The following is a 19,529-nucleotide window of genomic DNA, read 5'->3' as shown; positions in this document are numbered from 1 at the left end:
GTTAGAGTACCTCTTCTGTGATATCTGCAGATTGTGTCCTGTAATAGATTGATAAGTCCCAGCACATGACAGAGTCATACACTAGTGCCACATCCAACTCCTATCTCTGCCTTAGTGTTGCTGACCAGGCCTACTTAATGGCAAACCTGTTTCAATTAAATCCTAAAGTCATAGTAAGTGCTACCCACCCCAAAAGCAGACCCATCAAGTTAAAAATACTTTATAACAAGTCATGCCTATAGGCAGCAAACCCATTCATCTATCCTTTACTTTACATCCTTCTTTTTCTGAGTAAATGTCTCAGCCAGTTCCAGCTTGGGACAAACAAGGGCTCCCCAATCCTCCTTACTAGTCCCCCAGTTGCTTGTGCTGATACTCATATTAGGTAAAATTTAACCCCACTTTCTGCCCCACCTAGTAGAGATAGCCTAGGAGTTGCTGACAAATAAAAGCCTGGCACTGAAGGGGTTAATGGAGAAGGGGTGTGATAGGGAAGAGAAGGTTAGTAGAAAGAAAATAGCCCAACACTCTTCCCAGCTTGTTTGATGGAGATGCGACCTGGCAGCATTGAAAAGCTTCAAGATTAATGGAGAAAAGGCGGAATCTGACAGCTTTTCCGCTGGTTTCACTCCTCCTGGGTGGGCCGATTGGTCTTGAATGTCACTCGCTACTTAATCTTGTGTATGTGAAACAGACTGACGTGTTTGGGGAGCCCTGCTCGCTCTGTATAGACATCAATTGGAAAGGCAGATAAAAGGAAACTGCATTGAATTACTCTCTTATGCCTTTTATAGAGCACTTTCTGACTACAAAATAATTAGTAGCCCCATCCAATGAAACCATCGCACTTAGGGTGCTCTTTAAATACCAAAAGTGAAGAGGAGTAAGTATTCCATGTTTAATCCCTTCCAGCAGCTTCCCAGAGCTACCACTAAACCTATGTGTGTTTAAACTCAAATGGAAAATTCTCTGGGTAATATCCCATTATTTAGTCTCACCTCACTGTTTATAAAATCCTTATATTATTATTTTTGTCAGCATTAAATCTGTTGATTTGAGTATGTGTAAAAGGTCCAGTTACACTATATATTTTGCATAATATACTGCATATGTACATAGCTCTGTAAAAATATAACATGCCTTGCACTTCATGAGGGGCTACATTCTCATGTCCAGTAGATAATGAAGTGCAATAGGGTTACATAAATTCAGAGATTTATCCATCTCCAGTGCATTCAGAGCATTATTGCACTGCAAAAAATAAGTTTTAAAACTTTGAGCCTTGTTTTGAACACACCTATTGGAACTGGCTGAAGTGCGTTGATTGACCTAGAAATTGTGTGAAATACCAAAATAAAACAAAAAAAGGCCCCTAAATTGGTATCATATTTTGCTCTCATTTATATCCAAGTAAATGCAGGAGGTCTATTTATTGTTATAAGCGAAATTTATACCAGGGTAATGGCAAAAAGCAGAATAATTTCTGTAGTGCATAATCAGTAGCAACTGAAATGAAAGTAATAAAAATGATAGTGTTTAGAGGTTAACATTTCAAATGATTATATTGAAAAGTTTGGCATATTGTGTTGCTGCTTCGTAAAATGACTTGGTGTCTGATGAGGAGAACGTCTAAAATGTCTATCAAAACCAAGACCAATTTTAAGGTAGAATATTTTTATTGGAGAGTTTTCTAAAATTGTCCATGCCTTTAAAAAGAACATAAACATACAATAACATTTTACAAATTTAAGCCATGTCACACTGAACTCTGCTGAGGAACTACATTGATGCCATAAGCAAAACCTCCAGCGCAGTTAGACTAGCACCTGAAAAACAGAAAATGACAGAATTACTCAGTTTGCTCCTTCTGCATTTATAAGGGCATTCAAATTAAAAAGAAACCACACTGCTCGGAGTTGAAGAGTTTTCTAAAAATATGATTTCTTAGAGCTCAGTGAAACTTGATAAGAAGGGAATGGTGCTTTTATTAAAAAAAAGTCTTAATAAAGGTTTTCAACTAGCTCTGTGGATACAAGCCTCTTCAGCAATTTCATTCCAACATGCTAATTTTCAGGTCTTTCTGGAAAAGACAGCAGATATAAATTAAATGATGAATCACTATAGAGTAAGGAGTAAGTGTCATAGGCCCCTGTTATGGTTTGTTGGTTTGGTTTGTTTTTTTTAATAGAGGGATTCTCGGACATCTTACTATTTTTAAATGACCAGCTGTTTTTTTTCTGGCCAGTTATGTCTGTTTAAACAAAGCTTCAAGCAAACACTGCAAAAACTTAGGCTTAAATCTCACCATGAGAGGTTAACTTGCTTTGGTACTTTATAATATTCTGCATGTTGATATATGATTAATTTAATTCTTAATGGTAGTAAAAACTTTGGAAACACTAGCATTTTTATATTTTGGATGGTGTTTTGAAGTCTGCTTGTATATACAATTTTCCATCACTACTATATTTGATCTTATATATAGCAACACATATTAATATTATTAGATATATTCTTCATATGGGTCAGACAATTAGTACCCCTCTTGATATTTATTTTTGTTTTGATCCTCAGCAATCATTTTATAACAATATCAGAAACAAATGACTTCATTTATTAAGCATGTGCTGACCATGTACTAGATCAGGTAAGAAATGAAGATGCCTAAAGAGAAATAAGGCACTTCTACATTTTGCAATATTGTGATGTTGTCATGAATAAGTCACCAGGACCCATATTAATACAAAACCCTTTTTTTGAAAGATGACTTGAAAACACTGAAACTTTATATTGGGTTTTTAAAGCCAGTAACAAAATATAGAAAATAGCTATTTTTCAGGATAAAGCTTAATCTTTCTAACTTCTGTTTCTGCTTCATTGCTGAGTTTGTTTGAGTTCTTAAAAGTGGCTTTTTAAAGACTTTCCTGATTAGGCTTAACTTCATGTGCTTAACTTCATTCATGTGAATAGCCCCATTCAAGTTAATGGGGCTACTGGCAAGCCCAAAGTTAAGCATGTGCATAAATGCTTGCAGGATCAGGACTGGAAATTGTAAAAAGGCACTAAATAAAACTGAATTAAGATGGACTTTAGATTACCTTTGGAGTTTCTTTAAGAGCAACTTTCATTACCTAATGCATGTTAGCTTTTCTGAAAGAATAAATAAGTATCTTTTTGCATTATCACAGCACTCAGACACCATCAAGATACTAGATACTACCTATATATCTTCGACAGAAAAAAGACAGAAAAAATTCTATGCATCACTAACACTATAAACCAAAAAAAGGGAACTTTTTATTTTGTGGAATAGTAATGCAATAGTTTGCAACAGTTCTTTTGGAACCATTATACTTTTTATAGCCCACTTCAGAATACTTTATTATATTATGAATTACTGACACAAACTGTAAAGTGTCCTTCTGAGTCATAGTAACTATTAATGGAATTACTGCTGTCCAGGTGCAGCATTTGTGCCTACTTACTGGTATAAGCCTTATAAAATGTCTGACAAGAAGCAGAGTTCATACATGAGGCATACTTTTATATGCAAAACCTGAGAGGATTTTCTTTTCTCCCCCCACTCTGTTTTTTTCTCTTGCTCATCAAACACTACTTTTGAACTAACCAACACCCAACTTTTCTTAAGCAAACAAAGCTGGTTTAAAGTTTGAAGAGTAAACAACAAGATGTGAAATATGTTAAGATTTACAACACTGTAAAAAACAGAAACAAAACTCTGAGCCTGGGTCTGTATATAAAACAGCAAACGTAAGCATGGCAAATCCTGGACATAGACGCAGACACTCCACAGGTCTCTGGGATTGAAAGTAGTCTACACCTGGTTTCAGTCTGTGAAGCTGCCTTAGTATGGTGCTATGAGAGGGCTATACTATAATACATAGATCAAATGGACTTTAAAGATCATTAATGTACCTGGACAAATTAGCTCTGCTTTCAACAGTTTGCCTGGGTCCAGCAGTCCAGGATGCAGTCATATTGCTTCCAGTTCAGGACAGTCCTGGCCCCTAGCTACCTGGAAGTGGTATAGTCTCATTCCTGTGGCAACAGATTGCATTGTGCTCTCAGCAGGTGCTGGGAATGCTGCCTGACAACACAGAAATGGTTTGGCAGAAGAATGGGGAGGATAGGGCAACCTGGGATCTATTTTCCCAATCCAGAACAACAACCCTGTTTCAGGGACCCTTCAGGGACACTGGGCCACATCACACAATTCAGGACTGCTGCATGCTTTATCCGTGTCCTTTACACACCCAAAGGAAACAAGATTATAGTTCCAACCACATACATCAAAGGGGGCAGCTGTCTCTCTCAGCCTGAGGCACTGTAAATTTCACCTGACTTTTAAAGTCAAGTCTTTGCATCCTGAAGATCAGAGATTATTTACAATGGAAAACACCAACCAGATTAAACCTTTCTTGAAACAGTTAGATGCAAACTGGCCAAGACTAGGAAAGGTAAATCTTGCAGTCCATCCATTATTAATGGCACTTCTGCTGTTGAAGAACAATGAAATATGGAGGTGAAAAAAGAGTGCAGGGATCCTCTTCCTTTAGAGGTGCACTGATGCAAAATTCCCAAAGCTCAAAATGATGTATGAGCAAAGCCTTGGTAAAATGGGACCAAATTTCATTGCATTGTGTTTCCAAATGCATTCCATGACCATGAAATCGCCTGTAGTCTTACCCATATTCACAAAAACACTTATCTAGGCCTTTCTCTGGAGTGTCGGAGATGCAAAACAGTTCCTTCTCTGCCTGATTCGGTGTAAATGGTCATGGAAAATTTGCTATGAACAAGTAAAGCATGGAGTTAAATCCCTTCCTTCCACAGTTCAGGACAGTTCTTGCTCAGTTTTTCTTTCTTGCTCTCTCCTAGTAGTTTCTTCAGATCATAGATTCATAGGTGCTAGGGTCGGAAGGGACCTCAACAGATCGAGTCCGACTGCTGGTCAGATGACCCCAGCCAGATGCCTATCCAGCCTTCTCTTAAAGACCCCCAAGGCAGGGGAGAGCACCACCTCCCTTGGAAGCCCATTCCAAATTTTGGCAACCCTTACCGTGAAGTTTTTCCTGATATCCAAGTTTGCAGATGACACAAAGCTATGGGGAGAAGTGGACACGCCGGAGGGCAGGGAACAGCTGCAAGCAGACCTGGATAGGTTGCACAAGTGGGCAGAAAACAACAGGATGCAGTTCAACAAGGAGAAATGCAAAGTGCTGCACCTAGGGAGGAAAAATGTCCAGCACACCTACAGCCTAGGGAATGACCTGCTGGGTGGCACAGAGGTGGAAAGGGATCTTGGAGTCCTAGTGGACTCCAAGATGAACATGAGCCGGCAGTGTGACGAAGCCATCAGAAAAGCCAATGGCACTTTATCGTGCATCAGCAGATGCATGACAAATAGGTCCAGGGAGGTGATACTTCCCCTCTATAGGGCGTTGGTCAGACCGCAGTTGGAGTACTGCGTGCAATTCTGGGCGCCGCACTTCAAGAAGGATGCGGATAACCTGGAGAGGGTACAGAGAAGGGCAACTCGTATGGTCAAGGGCCTGCAGACCAAGCCCTACGAGGAGAGACTAGAGAAACTGGACCTTTTCAGCCTCCACAAGAGAAGGTTGAGAGGCGACCTTGTGGCTGCCTTTAAGTTCATCATGGGGGCACAGAAGGGAATTGGTGAGGATTTATTCACCAAGGCGCCCCCGGGGGTTACAAGAAACAATGGCCACAAGCTAGCAGAAAGCAGATTTAGACTAGACATTAGGAAGAACTTCTTCACAGTTCGAGTGGCCAAGGTCTGGAACGGGCTCCCAAGGGAGGTGGTGCTCTCCCCTACTCTGGGGGTCTTCAAGAGGAGGTTAGACGAGTATCTAGCTGGGGTCATCTAGACCCAGCACTCTTTCCTGCTTATGCAGGGGGTCGGACTTGATGATCTATTGAGGTCCCTTCCGACCCTAACATCTATGAATCTATGAATCTAACCTCTGTTCTCTGTCAGTTTGTGACCACTGTTCCTTCTTACCCCAAGAGGTGCCCTGGTGAACAAAGCATCTCTGATCCCTTGCTGCATCCCCCTAATGAATTTGTAGGTGGCCACAAAATCACCTCTCAGCCTTCTCTTGCGGAGGCTGAAGAGGTCCAGGTCCCTCGGTCTCTCCTCATAGGGCTTGTCCTGTAAGCCCCTGATCATACGAGTGGCCCTTCTCTGGACCCTCTCGAGGCTATCAACATCCTTCTTGAAGTACGGCACCCAAAACTGGATGCAGTACTCCAACTGTGGTCTGACCAATGCCGCACAGAGGAGAAGTATCACCTCCTTGGATCTATTTGTCATGCATCTGCTGATGCGTGATAAAGTGTGGTTAGCTTTGCTGATAATTTTATCACACTGACGACTCATGTTCATCTTGGAGTCCACTATGACTCCAAGATCCCTTTCCGCTTCTGTGCTGCTAAGAGGGTCACTTCCCAGTCAGTAGGTGTGCTGGATATTTTTACACCCTAGCTGCAGCACTCTGCACTTGTCCTTGTTGTACTGCATCCTATTGTGTACTGCCCATTTTTCTAACCTGCCCAGGTCTGCCTGCAATTGTTCCCTACCCTCCAGAGTGTGCACTTCACTCAACAATTTAGTATCATCTGCAAACTTGGACAGAGTACACTTCATGCTCACATCCAAGTCACTGATCAGATCTAATCAGTCTACAGGATTATCTGATGGTCCCCTCTGGCCCTACACTCTGGGAAGCAATAAAATGAGGCTATTGCAGGACTCATCAATCCTGTCCCTCCAGCCCCATTTCTGAAGGACCTGAGTAAAATACTCTTGGTTGGAGAGAGGATGCAGCCAACACCACTCTCATGGAAAGCAGTCAACAGAAAGAGCTCTCCAACCCCAACAGAAAGAGCAATCTGACCATCAGGCTGAGGCAACAAACTCAGCCCAGCTGGGCTGCCTTCCCATTACCAGTCCGATCGTAGGGCTGGGGAGGGGAACTGAGCGATGAGGCTCAGTTCCTTTTCCCAGCCCAAATGCAGCACTTGGGAGGGGAACTGAGCCCAGGCTCAGTTCCCTTCCCCTGCGCCGTGATCAGCTTCTTGCATCCCAGAAGTGGGAGGTGGGGAGAGCTAGGGCCTGGATGCGTTCCTGGATGCTGCTAGGAGCGCAGCCCTGGTTCTCCCCCATCTCCCACCACCTCGCTGCTGGCTGCTTCAAAACTCGAAATCTTTTGAAACGTTTCAACTAGCCTCGTTTTGTTTCAAGGTTGTTTTGAATCCGTTTGCTTCAATTCGATTTTGCTGTTTCAAGCTTGAAATGAGTCAAAACAGTGTCAAATCGAAACAGCTCGTGAAATTTCACGCAGCCCTACTCTCCAGACAGTCCTCCTCCATTTCTTCCTTCCCCACCTCTTCTTAATAACAATGGATCATTCTACTCTTGGCCTCTCTCCCTCTCCCTTCCTCAGCCATGCAATACCATACTAGGGAAGAGGAAGAAGAGGACCCTACTATAGGCCTGGGAGAATGCTTGAGGGAAGGGAAGGGTGAAGAATCCATGGAACCAGAGATGGAGGGGACAGCACGTACCTAGAGCTGAGTGGGCCAAGTAGATGTGGGAACTGACGTAGGCTGGGGAATGTGTACATGTGGGTCTGAAGGGGCAGTATTGACATTAACTATGTAACCTACACCTCCATAAGTCAGTGGGGAGACAGGCTGATGTGAAGTTGAGAAATACAAATTTAATTCATATTTGAGGTGCAGCTGGAAGCTCTGCACCATTAAATAGCCAGCAAGAATATTGTAGCGCTGTCCAAATCACCCTGCTCTGTAGATTTGTGAGAACTGGCAATATTACAGTTTTCACAACACACAGGAGGAGTGCAAAGATTAAGACACTCCATGATATGGAATATACATTTTAAAAAGATCAGGGCTGTCAAATGATTTTAAAAAATTGATCACAGTTGCACAATTAAAAAAATTAGTCACAATTAATCATGATTTTAATAGCACAGCTAAAAACTCAAAAGTATGTGTGGAAAAACTCATATTATACAGGTATTTTGTATGGTTGGTGGGTGGGTGGGTGTGGGAATTTGTGAAGATGTTGGGGGCTGTGGGTGTGTGTGTGTTGAGTTTGGAGCCTGGGGAGGTGTGGTCCTGCATACCCTGGCAGGATGCAGGGTACTGTGGATCAGGAGTGAGGGGCAGCAGCAGGACTGGGGGGGGGGAGGGGGCTGTGGCTTGGGAGTGAAGGGAGACACACACACAGACAGACACATGCACAGACACCCCCCAGCATGTAAGACTGTGGAGAGGAAGGGGTGTGGAGGTAGGGAAGGGGAAGGGGGGCAGATCAAGGCCCCCATGGTGAGGGAGTCAGGCAGGGGCTGGGGTGAATGGAGCCCTGGAACTGGAGTGGGTAATAGGACAGAGCCGTGGGTGGTTTGTGCAGTTGCAGGGGGTTCTGGCTCCCGCCACTGCGTGCACACTTGGGAGAGCCACAGGAGGCATGTGGATTTGTGTGCGGGGTAGAGGCAGGCTGCAGGCTCAGGGCTCTGTGTCCTGCTACCATGGCCCCAGGAGCCGCATGACACCATACTGTGCCTCCCGCTGCCGGGCAGGCAGCGGATGCGTGGTGCAGCCAGCATGCATCTTCCAGGGCAATGACAGCAGGGTGCAGAGAGCCAGATCACAGCCTGCAGTCCACCTCTACCCTAAGCACAAATCTTGGGGGCACCTGCCCCCTGTGCCAGCCCCAGGGGTGCGCGCAGCTGCGGGAGCTGCACCTCTTCCCCCCCCACACACCCCTGGATGAGCTGCCCAGGGCTCCGTCCCGTGACCTGCCCTGGCCCTGGATTCACCCCAATCCATGCCCCTGCCACACCCTCCCTCCCCGTGAGGGCTTTGATCTGCCCCCACGGTCCTTTTCCCCACAGATTTACCTACTGGGCAGTGCTCTATATGCTGCTGACTGCATTCCTGGCCACGTGCAGGCTGTGGCTGCTCATCTGTTTCTGTATGTGCCCCTCCCTGTTGTGCTGCAGGAGCCTGGAGTCTGCACCCGGGTGGCCCTGAGGTCCTCTGTGCTGCTACCGCTGCCCCGCTGGGTGGCCTGGAGGAGGCAGTGACAGTGGCAGAGCAGAGCCCAGGTGCAGGTTCCAAAACTACATGGATAATTAACGCAAACACCGATTAACATGTTAGTTGCATGCATTAACCGCAATTTAATTCACAGCCCTAGAAAAGATTGGAAGGACCAACCGGAGTCCTGATTTTTGAGCTTTTTGGCACTGGAGTATGGTATTTTTTATGACGATTATTTTCAAGGATGGGTTTGTTTTCAAGCTGTCTACACAACCTCACTCTAATTCCTAGATCACAGCTACTGTAGCGTTGTCTAAGTGATCAAACTGTAAAATCTGATCTTTCTATGAATGGTAGAATAGTAGGAAGTATGTTGAGGTTTCAGGAATTCATTTCCCCAAGGTCTCCATAGCTGCAGCATTCCCCAGGAGGCCTAGCTTATCATCTTGTACTTCTGGCTCTCTCCACCCCCTGGCTACAAAGCGGACTCCAGCTTTTGCTTTCCAACCCCCTGTTGTTTGGCTCTCTGGAACAATGCAGAGAGCATGTGCTGTAATCCAATTAACTCTTCCAAGTGAGGAAAGCAGAAGAGCAAGGGTCGGCTATAGGCAGGTCACGAGATAGAAAATAAAGTTGATAACTGGCTGTAGCAAAACACTGAAGTCCATAAGAGAAATTGTGAATTCTGAGACATTAAAACTGCCAAATTACATAGTAGCCACTGCCTCTCGGTCTGTAGACACCTGACCGAGAAGAACAGGGTCGTTTTTGCCTTTGGAGGTATTATTTCAGGTTCTCTTTAGATTCAGGCAAATGATGCTACATCAGTTTCCAGTAACTTCAGGGTTTAAGATTTTTTTTACAACAATAAGGACTATTTTTAAATTAAGAGGGAAAATGACAAATTCTACTGCTATGAAATATATGGAGACTGGCTAGTAAGATGTTACCACACACAAAGTGTTGCTATTCTTTTAATAGATGATTGATGATATAGTATAATGTGCTTAATTTGGGTGGCTTATTTATCAAGGCCATCTGCCAGGGTATTATAACTTGCCTAATTTTAAAGTCCTGAAATCATTAACCATGCCTTTTCTTTTTCAGTTACTCACTTCTTTGCTTAATGTTGGATAGAACTCAGTGGTGAATGACCCCGTTTTCACTGCAATGGTTCTTGGCGCCCTTGAGCTAATCTATGAAGTAAGATATGGCTACTGCTGCTCATCAGCAGAGCACCTGCTTGAAGCCTTCTCCAATCATAAAAATTCTTCCATTCAGTAGAAAGAGCGCTACAACTTTCTTCTTGAGTTTACAGCCCCTTTTACCCAGAAGGAAACATGAGATCACTGGTCTACATGCTGCAAATACAAGCTGATTTGGCTGCAATTAGAGGTGTTGATTATGCTTGTGAAAACCCCCTGAAAAGTCTCAGGCCTAGCTACAGGAGAAGCCTCTTTCCTTATGTCTTACAGTTCAGTTTCTATGATCTGCTCTGTTGACCTGGCTTGACTATTCCTGGAACAGTAGCAAAGCAGTTATGTGTTCCCTGCTAACAGAGTGGGCTTCCTCTGCCAAGCTGCCAAAGTCTGTGATTATTAAACCTTCAGTGTACCATATTTTCTTGCATACAACATGCTCCCCCCCGCCCCACCCCGCAGCCTTGTTTTTGAAAGGCAGGATGCAGAAAATATATTTTTTTCAGAGTTTTGGCTGCACAGAGCAGGGACAGAGCCTAATCTTCAGCTGACTCAACCTCCCTTTTCTGCATTGAATCCACAAGTCAGCTAGAGTCTTCAGGACTGTGAAAGAGGAGAGACCAGGAACAGCTAGCAGACAGTAAAATTGCCCTAAGAAAAGTTAGCTTGATAATGGAACATCAAAACCATGAAAAAGGAGAGAAAATTGTTAGCACTTGTAGAGTGAAGAACAAGGCACTATTAAGTCAACTGACTCTCTCATCAGCTTGAACACTAATGCCACAGCTGCTGCACTGTTATAAGGGGCTATGACATAGGTGGCCTTTCCTAGTGGTTAGGCAACTAGGAAGAGGCAGGAGCCAAATCACAGGCACCATCCCAGGATGTGAATCAGGGACCAAGTAATCAGATCCAATGATTACTACAGCAAATCTAGAGGCAAATCTAAGGCAATCTAGAAGCAAAGTCCAAACAGGCTGGGTTCAGGAGGCTGCAACCAAGTTACCAGAACCAAGAAGGAAATCCATTAGCTAGAGTCCAGGAACCAAGTAATCAGCATCTGAGAACAAGGCAACCAGTCCATGAGGAAGATCCAAAGTCAGAGCCCAGGAACAGAGTCAAATCAGGAAACCAAAGAACACAGGAACCAGGAGACTCACCAAAGCAGACCTGAGTCAGTACTGTTGGTTAGCCTAGAGCAGAGGTGGGCAAAATGTGGCCTGTAGGCCAGATGCAGCCTGCCAGGCCATTCTGTCCGGCCTGCGGGGCAGCTAAAAAATTTAGAATATTAATATATATCTGAGCCTGGCTGCCTGTTATGCGGCCCTCAATGGCTTGCCAAAACGCAGTAAGCAGCCCTCCGCCTGAAATAATTGCCCACTCCTGGCCTAGAGCTATAGCCACATTCCCAGCAGCCAATCTAGAAGCCAGTCAGTTAATTAGCTGGGGTAGAGTTGTCAGTAAAGAGTGATTTAAACTGCAGGGGATGGGTCCCAGATTACCCAGTCCCTCCTTCTCCAGGCCCTCACACCCCACACTGACTCACCCTGCAGTTGCTCTGGCTCCTGTGCTCAGCCTCACTCTGTGGTTGGAGACCCGAGCCACCTCGCTGCATCTCCTAGGGTCCCGGTCCCTCGTACACCCTCCATACAGCAATGCCTGCACCGCAGCCCAGCCTCGTGCCGGGGTTGGAAACCCGTGCAACCTTGCCGTGGCTCTCAGGGTCCCAGTCCCTTGTGGACCCTCCATGCAGCTACTCCTGCTCCACTCACCGCTTCCATCCAGCAGCGGAATCTTTCAGGCTCTTCTGGGCAGCCGGACACGCATGCTGGGTTGCTCTCTCAGCACTTCTTGGCCCTGGGACCTCTTCCTCCTTTGTCTCCTGCCGACTGCACTGCATGCTTAGCTCACAGCTGCTTATATCCCCTCCTGGGGCTCCATCCCCAGATTGAAAATGAACCAATCAGGGGGTGCAACTGCAGTTCCCAATTAGGTGCACTCCTGGCCCCCTATCCCTACCCCTCCCAATGGAGTAGAGGCAGAGCAGACTCTCCTCCTGGCTCCAATTGATGGGTTTTGTCCCACCAATTGTGTTTGCAGTCTCCTAAGCCCGGAGAGCCAGGCAAAGCTTGGCAAGCCTGCCACAATACTTAAAGAAAAACTAAATGTGCTGAACTCATGAGTCATTATCAAAATGTTGAGTTTCAGGCCATGTGTTTTTGAGAGAGAGAGATGGTGTAAATAAAAGCCTTATAAATTAGGCAAAATAGGTCATGTGCTATAGTACAGGCTTGATCCTAAGGGCATATGAGGGTTCTGCTACTTGGCTCAAAAGATTGGCAAAGTCATCATAGGCCCTGGGGCCTGGCTCAGGGAGACATCATTATACATCTCCTGAGGATTAAATTCCAGTCACCAGTTACCTGATGAAAATGCTTGACATAAATCATGGGGAAAGACTTCCATAGATTCATAGATTGTAGAATTGGAAGGGACCACAATGGATCATTGTGTCCGACCCCCTGCCCCTGGCAGGAAAGAGGACCGAGGTCAAATGACCACAGCTGGGTGACTATCTAGCCTCCTCTTGAAGACCTCCAAGCTAGGTGATAACACCACCTCTCTTGGAAGCCCATTCCAGATCCTGGCCACCCTTACTGTGAAAAATGTCTTCCTAATATCTAACCTAAATCCACTCTCAGCTAGTTTACACCCGTTATTCCTAGTCACTCCCTGGGGCGCCCTAGTAAACAACACTTCCCCTATTCCCCGTTGACCTCCCCTAATAAATTTATAGGCGGTCACAAGATCTCCCCTCAGCCGTCTTCATCACCTAGCCAACGAGCAAAATACCATTTATGAATTTTAACCTACTAAAAATCTAAAATTAGTAAGCAAATAAAAATATTAAGCTATACATTTGCATTAATAATGGGTAAAGTTAAAATATACTTCCTTAGGTAGTAGAAGGCATACCAAATTTAGTGTAAAGACATTATTAATTTGTAAATGACCATTTTTCAAATGGTTACGTCAATCAAGTGACTGCACCTTTCTTTCTAAAGCAACTGAAAAATAAGATGGAAAATTTCATTACCATCATTTTTTTAATGGAAACATTCAACTTAGTGATTTAAATCATGATTTAAATTGCTGTTTTAAATAGCCTTACTTTAAATCACTCTACCCTGGTTACATTATCTGAATAGTGGAGGTAGAGTGTGTTCTTATGCTCCCCTTGCTTTTCATCCCTCCTGTTTCCAATAGGTGCATGCTGATTTTTCCTTTTATAAGTAAAGAAAATTTGTTGCTCCCAGAACAAATTTTTACAGCCAAGTTGTAAGTGCCTGAAATGGTAGTCTGTAATGGGTTTCCTGGCACAAAGCTAACTTTAATTAGTGCTGACAAGATATTAAATCCCTTTTACACTTACCTATTTTCTGGCTTTAGTACTTGGAACAACATCAGGACTTGTGGAATGTGATTTCTTTTCTTTTCCTTTTTCCTGGGTTTTCAGTGCAGCTTGGAAGGGCAACTTGCTGCTGCTTTGAAAATATATGATTCTAGAATATGTGCCCACTGCCCAGCATATGGTTCTGAAGCATTCTTAGGGCAAAGGCACCCCAAAGCAATAGTATGACACAAGGGTGGTCAGTTAGTGAGCACTATAGAAATGCCCCTAAATAAAATAAGATCCCAAGGAATATTCCTTAGAACCAAACAGTGCAGCCAAGGCAGGGGTATAGCTGCGCAGATTGGTGCCCTGCCAAAGTTTGGGGCAGACTAGGGGGGCTGCAGCTGCTATTTTGCCCCCTTCCCTTTCCCCCCCAAAGTCAGTGCCTGGGGTTGGTATCCTGCTCATCCCTCCTTACTTATGCTACTAGTTGTTTCATCTGTTTCTATGCTTAGTTTCCCCTTGCTCTTCTGCATCTAAATGAACCACCTCTACCACTGCCTTGCTTGCTCCTTGCTGCTGAGGATTAACAGGTGTGGTAGCATATGTTTGGATTCCTCACATAACATCCTTGCAAGCACTTGATGGCATCATTGTCATTCTGGCCTAGACTCTTAAAACTTACAGGGAAGGAAACGTCTGGTTAAAGAGTGTGGTCTGACTCTTTAGAGGAGTGTTCTGGAAAATTATATTAGGGTCTAAAGCATGCTTAACAAGTCTGAGTGTTTAATCTAGGCTCATTAGTTACACATTCAAAAATACCTTTTAGTCTTTCCAATTCACCACTTTTGCTTCCTTTCTTAATTTACTACATATAAGCCTAGGTCTTTATCAGTTGCTTCCAAGACAGAGTGATTCCTTATTTGGAACTACAGCTTTCTATTCAATTATTTGTATTTTTAAAAAATGCTATCTGGATAACTATCAACTATTTTGCACAGAAACTTTGTCAATATTTTTGTAATTTTTTTCACCCACGCAAGACTCCTGGTCAGAACACAAAATAATCGTCCAATACATTCCTCACTCTCTTTTTAAAACTACAGCCAAACATCTTTTTTCAAGCTGATTCTATCATGAAGTATAAAACTATAGAAAATAACAATCCAGTCTCACCTAGCCAGTGCAGGATTGTTCCCCGTAACATGGTTTCTTGGTTTTTAACTAGACAAAATGTCTCCCACAATTTCCCCTAAGAAAACCATTTCACAGCCTAATCAGGAAGCTTTTCCAGATATTCAGCCTGGTTCTTCTTAATTAGCCTGCCATTCAGACAAATAAAATCAATGGACTGAGCACTGCCACACTGATTTATTAGTAGAGCAGGGTCTCAGCTTGTAATATCCTTGAAGCAGACTGTATTACTGTGTTTTTACTGTGAAGAGTTCTTGACAGCATATAGGTGAAAATAATTACTTGACTAAATGCCCTTTGTTTTACTTCAGTCCATTATTCTTAATTACAAATAGCTAGAGACCTCCCTCTTCCTCCTCAGTTTTTATACCTATCATATATTTTTACACTGATATCACCTCTCTGCATGGCTTCTTACACCAGCTACACATGATTAACTCCCCTCATTTTTCTGAGGAGGGAAGAGCAGCAGAAAATAACATTGTATGTATTCACTGGTATTTTAACAAGACCTATCTTGATACATATATGTGATCCTGGTACAGAATTACAGGTCAGTCTAAGCTAAGCCTGCTTTGTTTGGCATTTTATTTTCTATTTTGTGATATTTAAAACATTTCTGAACTGGAGGAAATCGCACTCTGCAGATTTTGGAAAGTGGATGCATCACCAAGTTCCATTTTAGGGGGAAGGGTTTATCAGAGTTTCTCTACCTGATACGACAGGCTTTTATCTGCATTGACTCAGGAGCACCACTAGAAATGCACGCCCTCTTTTGAAATGCCTGATTTTAGAGATAATGACTATCACTGGAATGGAATCATTCAAATGACTGGATATTTTGAGTCATACTTGGTTTCTATTTTTTCTGTATTCCTTCACACTGGAATTTTCTCAGTTAAAAATAGTTACTTACCTTATATGAACTCTGAGATATTCTGTCCACAATGGATTTTATTTTTGGTGTCTAGATGTCCCAAGAACATGATTTGTTTTTTTTTTCCCCCTGACACAGTTGTGCATGTGTCTTAGACCATCTCATATTGCCCTTCCCTCTGCACAGGAATATAAAAGATGGAGCAAGCTCAGTTGCCCTTCAACCATGCAGAGATCCATGGGATTTGAAGTCTACAGTAACAGATAATGAAAGAAGGATCAGTTGTGAAATCCCATGGACAACAAAACTTCAGGAGTGTTAGGTACTGCAAGATGAGCAACAACACTTTCTGCTTTGAGTGGTTGTTCATGTGGACCAGCTTCCATGTAGCATCCCTACAAATTTCAAAAGTAAAAAGATACTTTAAAGAGACTTGAGCTCTAGTGAAATGAGGTCTAATATGGCTGAGGAGAAGGCTGAGCTTAGCTACCTTGGACCATGTTCCCATAGGATATTGCATAACCTTCCACCCTCTCAGCAAAAGCGATAAGTAAGGCTCTTCGTGTTCCTAAATTATTTTGCTAAGGTAGTATGACAATATCTGTACTACATAACATGTATTATGTTTATCTTTCCCTTGGAGCTGAGTAGGGCTAAGGGAAGAAAACTGGGAGATGAATGAGAGAAATTTGGAATGAAGCTTATCCAACACAACATAAGGAGAACATGGCACAAGTGTCTGAACATCCCCTTCTGCTCAGACTAATGTAATGACCACTAAAAAGAGTCTAAATCAATAGATGACATAGACAACAGATTGTTAAGGGCTCAAAGAAGGTACCCATTAAGCCTGGCAATATTATATTCAGGTCTCAAGGAGACCACACTTCTTCAGCTGGGGGACAACATTAATAAGGCCCTTAAGGAATCTACATGCTTTAGGGCAAGAAAATAGTGTATAGGTGAGTAATGTGCAGTTCTTGCTGCTGGATGGACTCATATGGAACTAATCGAAAGTCCAGATGTTTCAGGACTAGTAAATATTTCAATACTGCTTAAATGTTTTTTGTCAAGGGAAATAGCTAGTGCTGAGATGCCCAAGTAGAAAATCTCTTCCACTTGGCTTTATAAGTGAGTACAGTTGGAGCAGAATGTTCTGAACTTCAGCTGAATAGCTTCTTTCAGTGGCTATCAGCCAGCCACATGCAGGCAGTCAGATATAGCGAAGCTGAGTCCAGATGTACAATCTTATTGCCATTCTCTAAGGCTGCATAAGGCAGAGCAGACAATGACAACCACGCTGCCATGACTCACCCAGGCTATTGTTGTCATGATCTTTGATCTAGCATCTTGCATCCATTTTGCCAGGGCCTTTGCATCTTGGAGACAGAGCTCCAGGTCATACAATAGGCCAGATGATGAGAAAGGCATCAGACAAAGACCCCAGACCTGAGCTTCTGTTCTACACTTGCCATTTCTTGTTGTCTGTGGCAAATAGATCTATTGCTGGGTGTCCTCATTTACAAACAACACATTACAACCTTGGCTGTTATATCAACCACTTGTGGTTGTCTGAGAACTAGCTACTTAGGTGACCTGCTAACATGTTCTGAATGCACAGATGTCAGTAGCATAATCTAGTGATGATGAGTACACCATTTTGAGCAGAATGGCCACCTGACAGATTAGTTTCTCTTTTTCAGGTGTGGTAATATGTAGACAAGGGAGGAACATCAGAGGAACTTGGTACCAGCTATCTACCCTCTTGGACATATCAGGCGTTGATGCTAGAATTTGCCACAAGGCCTTTACAGACTAACACATTTTTAATAGACATGATGAGCTTACCAGGCATGAAGGGTGTGGAACATTCAGTAGCTTTCAGGACTTTCAGAAGGATGTCAAGTGTCTGGTCCATACATTTTACCAAAGCTTGAAACATATAGTAGGCAAATCTTAGAGAGACTGGATGCCTCTCCAGGGGACAGTTATCAAATTGCCACAGGGATCAATTAGAAATATATGATATTGGACTGGAAGGGGATTCTGGATTAGAGTCCCTGTTCTCTGTTACCTCAGGCAGCCATGGCATATGATCCTATTCGTAAATTGATTAAGGTCCATTCCAGTCACCGTGGATTCACCAAGGGCAAGTCATGCCTGATTGCCTTCTATGATAAAATGACTGGCTCTGTGGATGCAGGGAGACCAGTGGACATGGTATACCTTGACTTTAGCAAGGCTTTTGATATTGTCTCCCACAACATTCTTGCAAGAAAGCTAAGAAAGTATGCGTTAATGGTGGACTATAAAGTGGATAGAAAATTGGCTGGATAATTAGGGCTCAAAAGGCTATAATCAATGGCTTGATGCCTAGTTGGCAGCTGGTATCAAGTGGAGTGCCCTAGGGGCCATTTTTGTTCAATTTATTCATCAACAACCTGGAAGATGGGATGGAGTATACCCTCAACAAGTTTGCAAATGACACCAAGCTGAGGGGAGTGGTAGATATGCTGGAGGGTAGGGATAGGACTCAAAGAAACCTAGGCAATTTGGAGAACTGGACCAAAAGAAATCTCATGAGGTTCAAAAAGGAAAAGTGCAGAGTCCTGCACTTAGGACAGAACAGTCCCATGAATGGGCACAGGCTGGGGACCAACTGGCTAAGCAGTAGCTCTGCAGAAAAGGACTGGGAGTTACAGTGGACAAGCTGAGTATGAGCCAAGAGCGTACCCTTGTCGTCAAGAAGGCTAACAGCATACTGGGCTACATTAGTAGGAGCATTGCCAGCAGATTCAAGGAAGTGATTACTTCCTTCATTCAGCACTAGTGAGGCCACATCTGTAGTACAGGGTCCAGTCCCGTCCCCCCCCCCCCCCCCACTTCAGAAAGGGTGTAGACAAATTGAAGAGTTCAGCAGAGGACAACAAAAATGGTTAGGGGGCTGGGGTTCATGACTTATGAGGAGAGGCTGAGGGAACTGGGCTTCTTTAGTCTTGACAAGAGAAGACTGAGGGGGGATTTAATAACAGCCTTGAACTACCTGAAGTGTGGTTTGAAAGAGGATGGAGCCAGACTGTTCTCAGTGATGGCAGATGACAGAACAAGGAGCAGTGGCATCAAGTTGCAGCAGGGAAAGTTTAGGTTAGATATTAGAAAAAACTCTCTCATAAGGAGGGTAGTACAGCATTGGACTAGGTTACCCAGAGAGGTTGCTGAATTTCCATCCTTGGAGATTTTTAAGACCCAGCTAGACAAAGCCTTGGATGGGATGATCGAGTTGGAGATGTCCCTGCTTTAAGCAGGGGGTTGGAGTAGATGACCTCCTGAGGTCCCCCACAATCCTAATTTTCTATATTATGATTCTATGAAGCCTGGCTATGTTAATTTGTTTATTTCGCTCCTTCTAGATGTCTGTTCTAGGAACCTAACACTTCTGATGGTTAGAAGCCTCCTTGTAATTTCCAGCCCAAGGGTATTAATGGCCAGTTTATAACAGTTGTGCCAGCATAAATGGCTTTTCCTCTAAATCTGTCAATTTTCCTTGCATTATGGGAAAGGATCTAACCACAGATACTTAGAAGGGCAACAGAGGATGTTAGCTTTTGGGAATATGGCTGAAGACTCCAGCACTCATAATAAGTTCTTAACTCATAGGGCATCTATATATGTGGTCCAGAGTAGGGTGACCACGCTTTAATTAGAGCAGCTGTCAGAGCCACTTTAATTAAAGCACCCGCAGTGTCCTGTGTTT

General features: G+C 43.6%; 1 protein-coding gene across 1 annotated transcript in view; it reads right to left on the bottom strand.

The window, feature by feature from the left end:
- Positions 1-1,657: 1,657 nt before the first annotated feature.
- Positions 1,658-19,529, bottom strand: part of ARL15 (ADP ribosylation factor like GTPase 15) — a 395,714-nt gene continuing 377,842 nt past the window's right edge. Inside the window, exon 6 of the mRNA XM_059725184.1 lies at positions 1,658-1,826. Coding sequence (XP_059581167.1) covers positions 1,815-1,826 — 12 coding nt within the window. The 3' untranslated portion in view covers positions 1,658-1,814. The remainder of the gene's footprint in view (positions 1,827-19,529) is intronic.

This window comes from Alligator mississippiensis, chromosome 3 (assembly GCF_030867095.1).
Source record: "Alligator mississippiensis isolate rAllMis1 chromosome 3, rAllMis1, whole genome shotgun sequence".
Lineage (NCBI taxonomy): Eukaryota > Metazoa > Chordata > Crocodylia > Alligatoridae > Alligator > Alligator mississippiensis.
The sequence above is the reverse complement of the archived record's forward strand: the minus strand, read 5'-3'. Positions and strand labels throughout refer to the sequence as shown.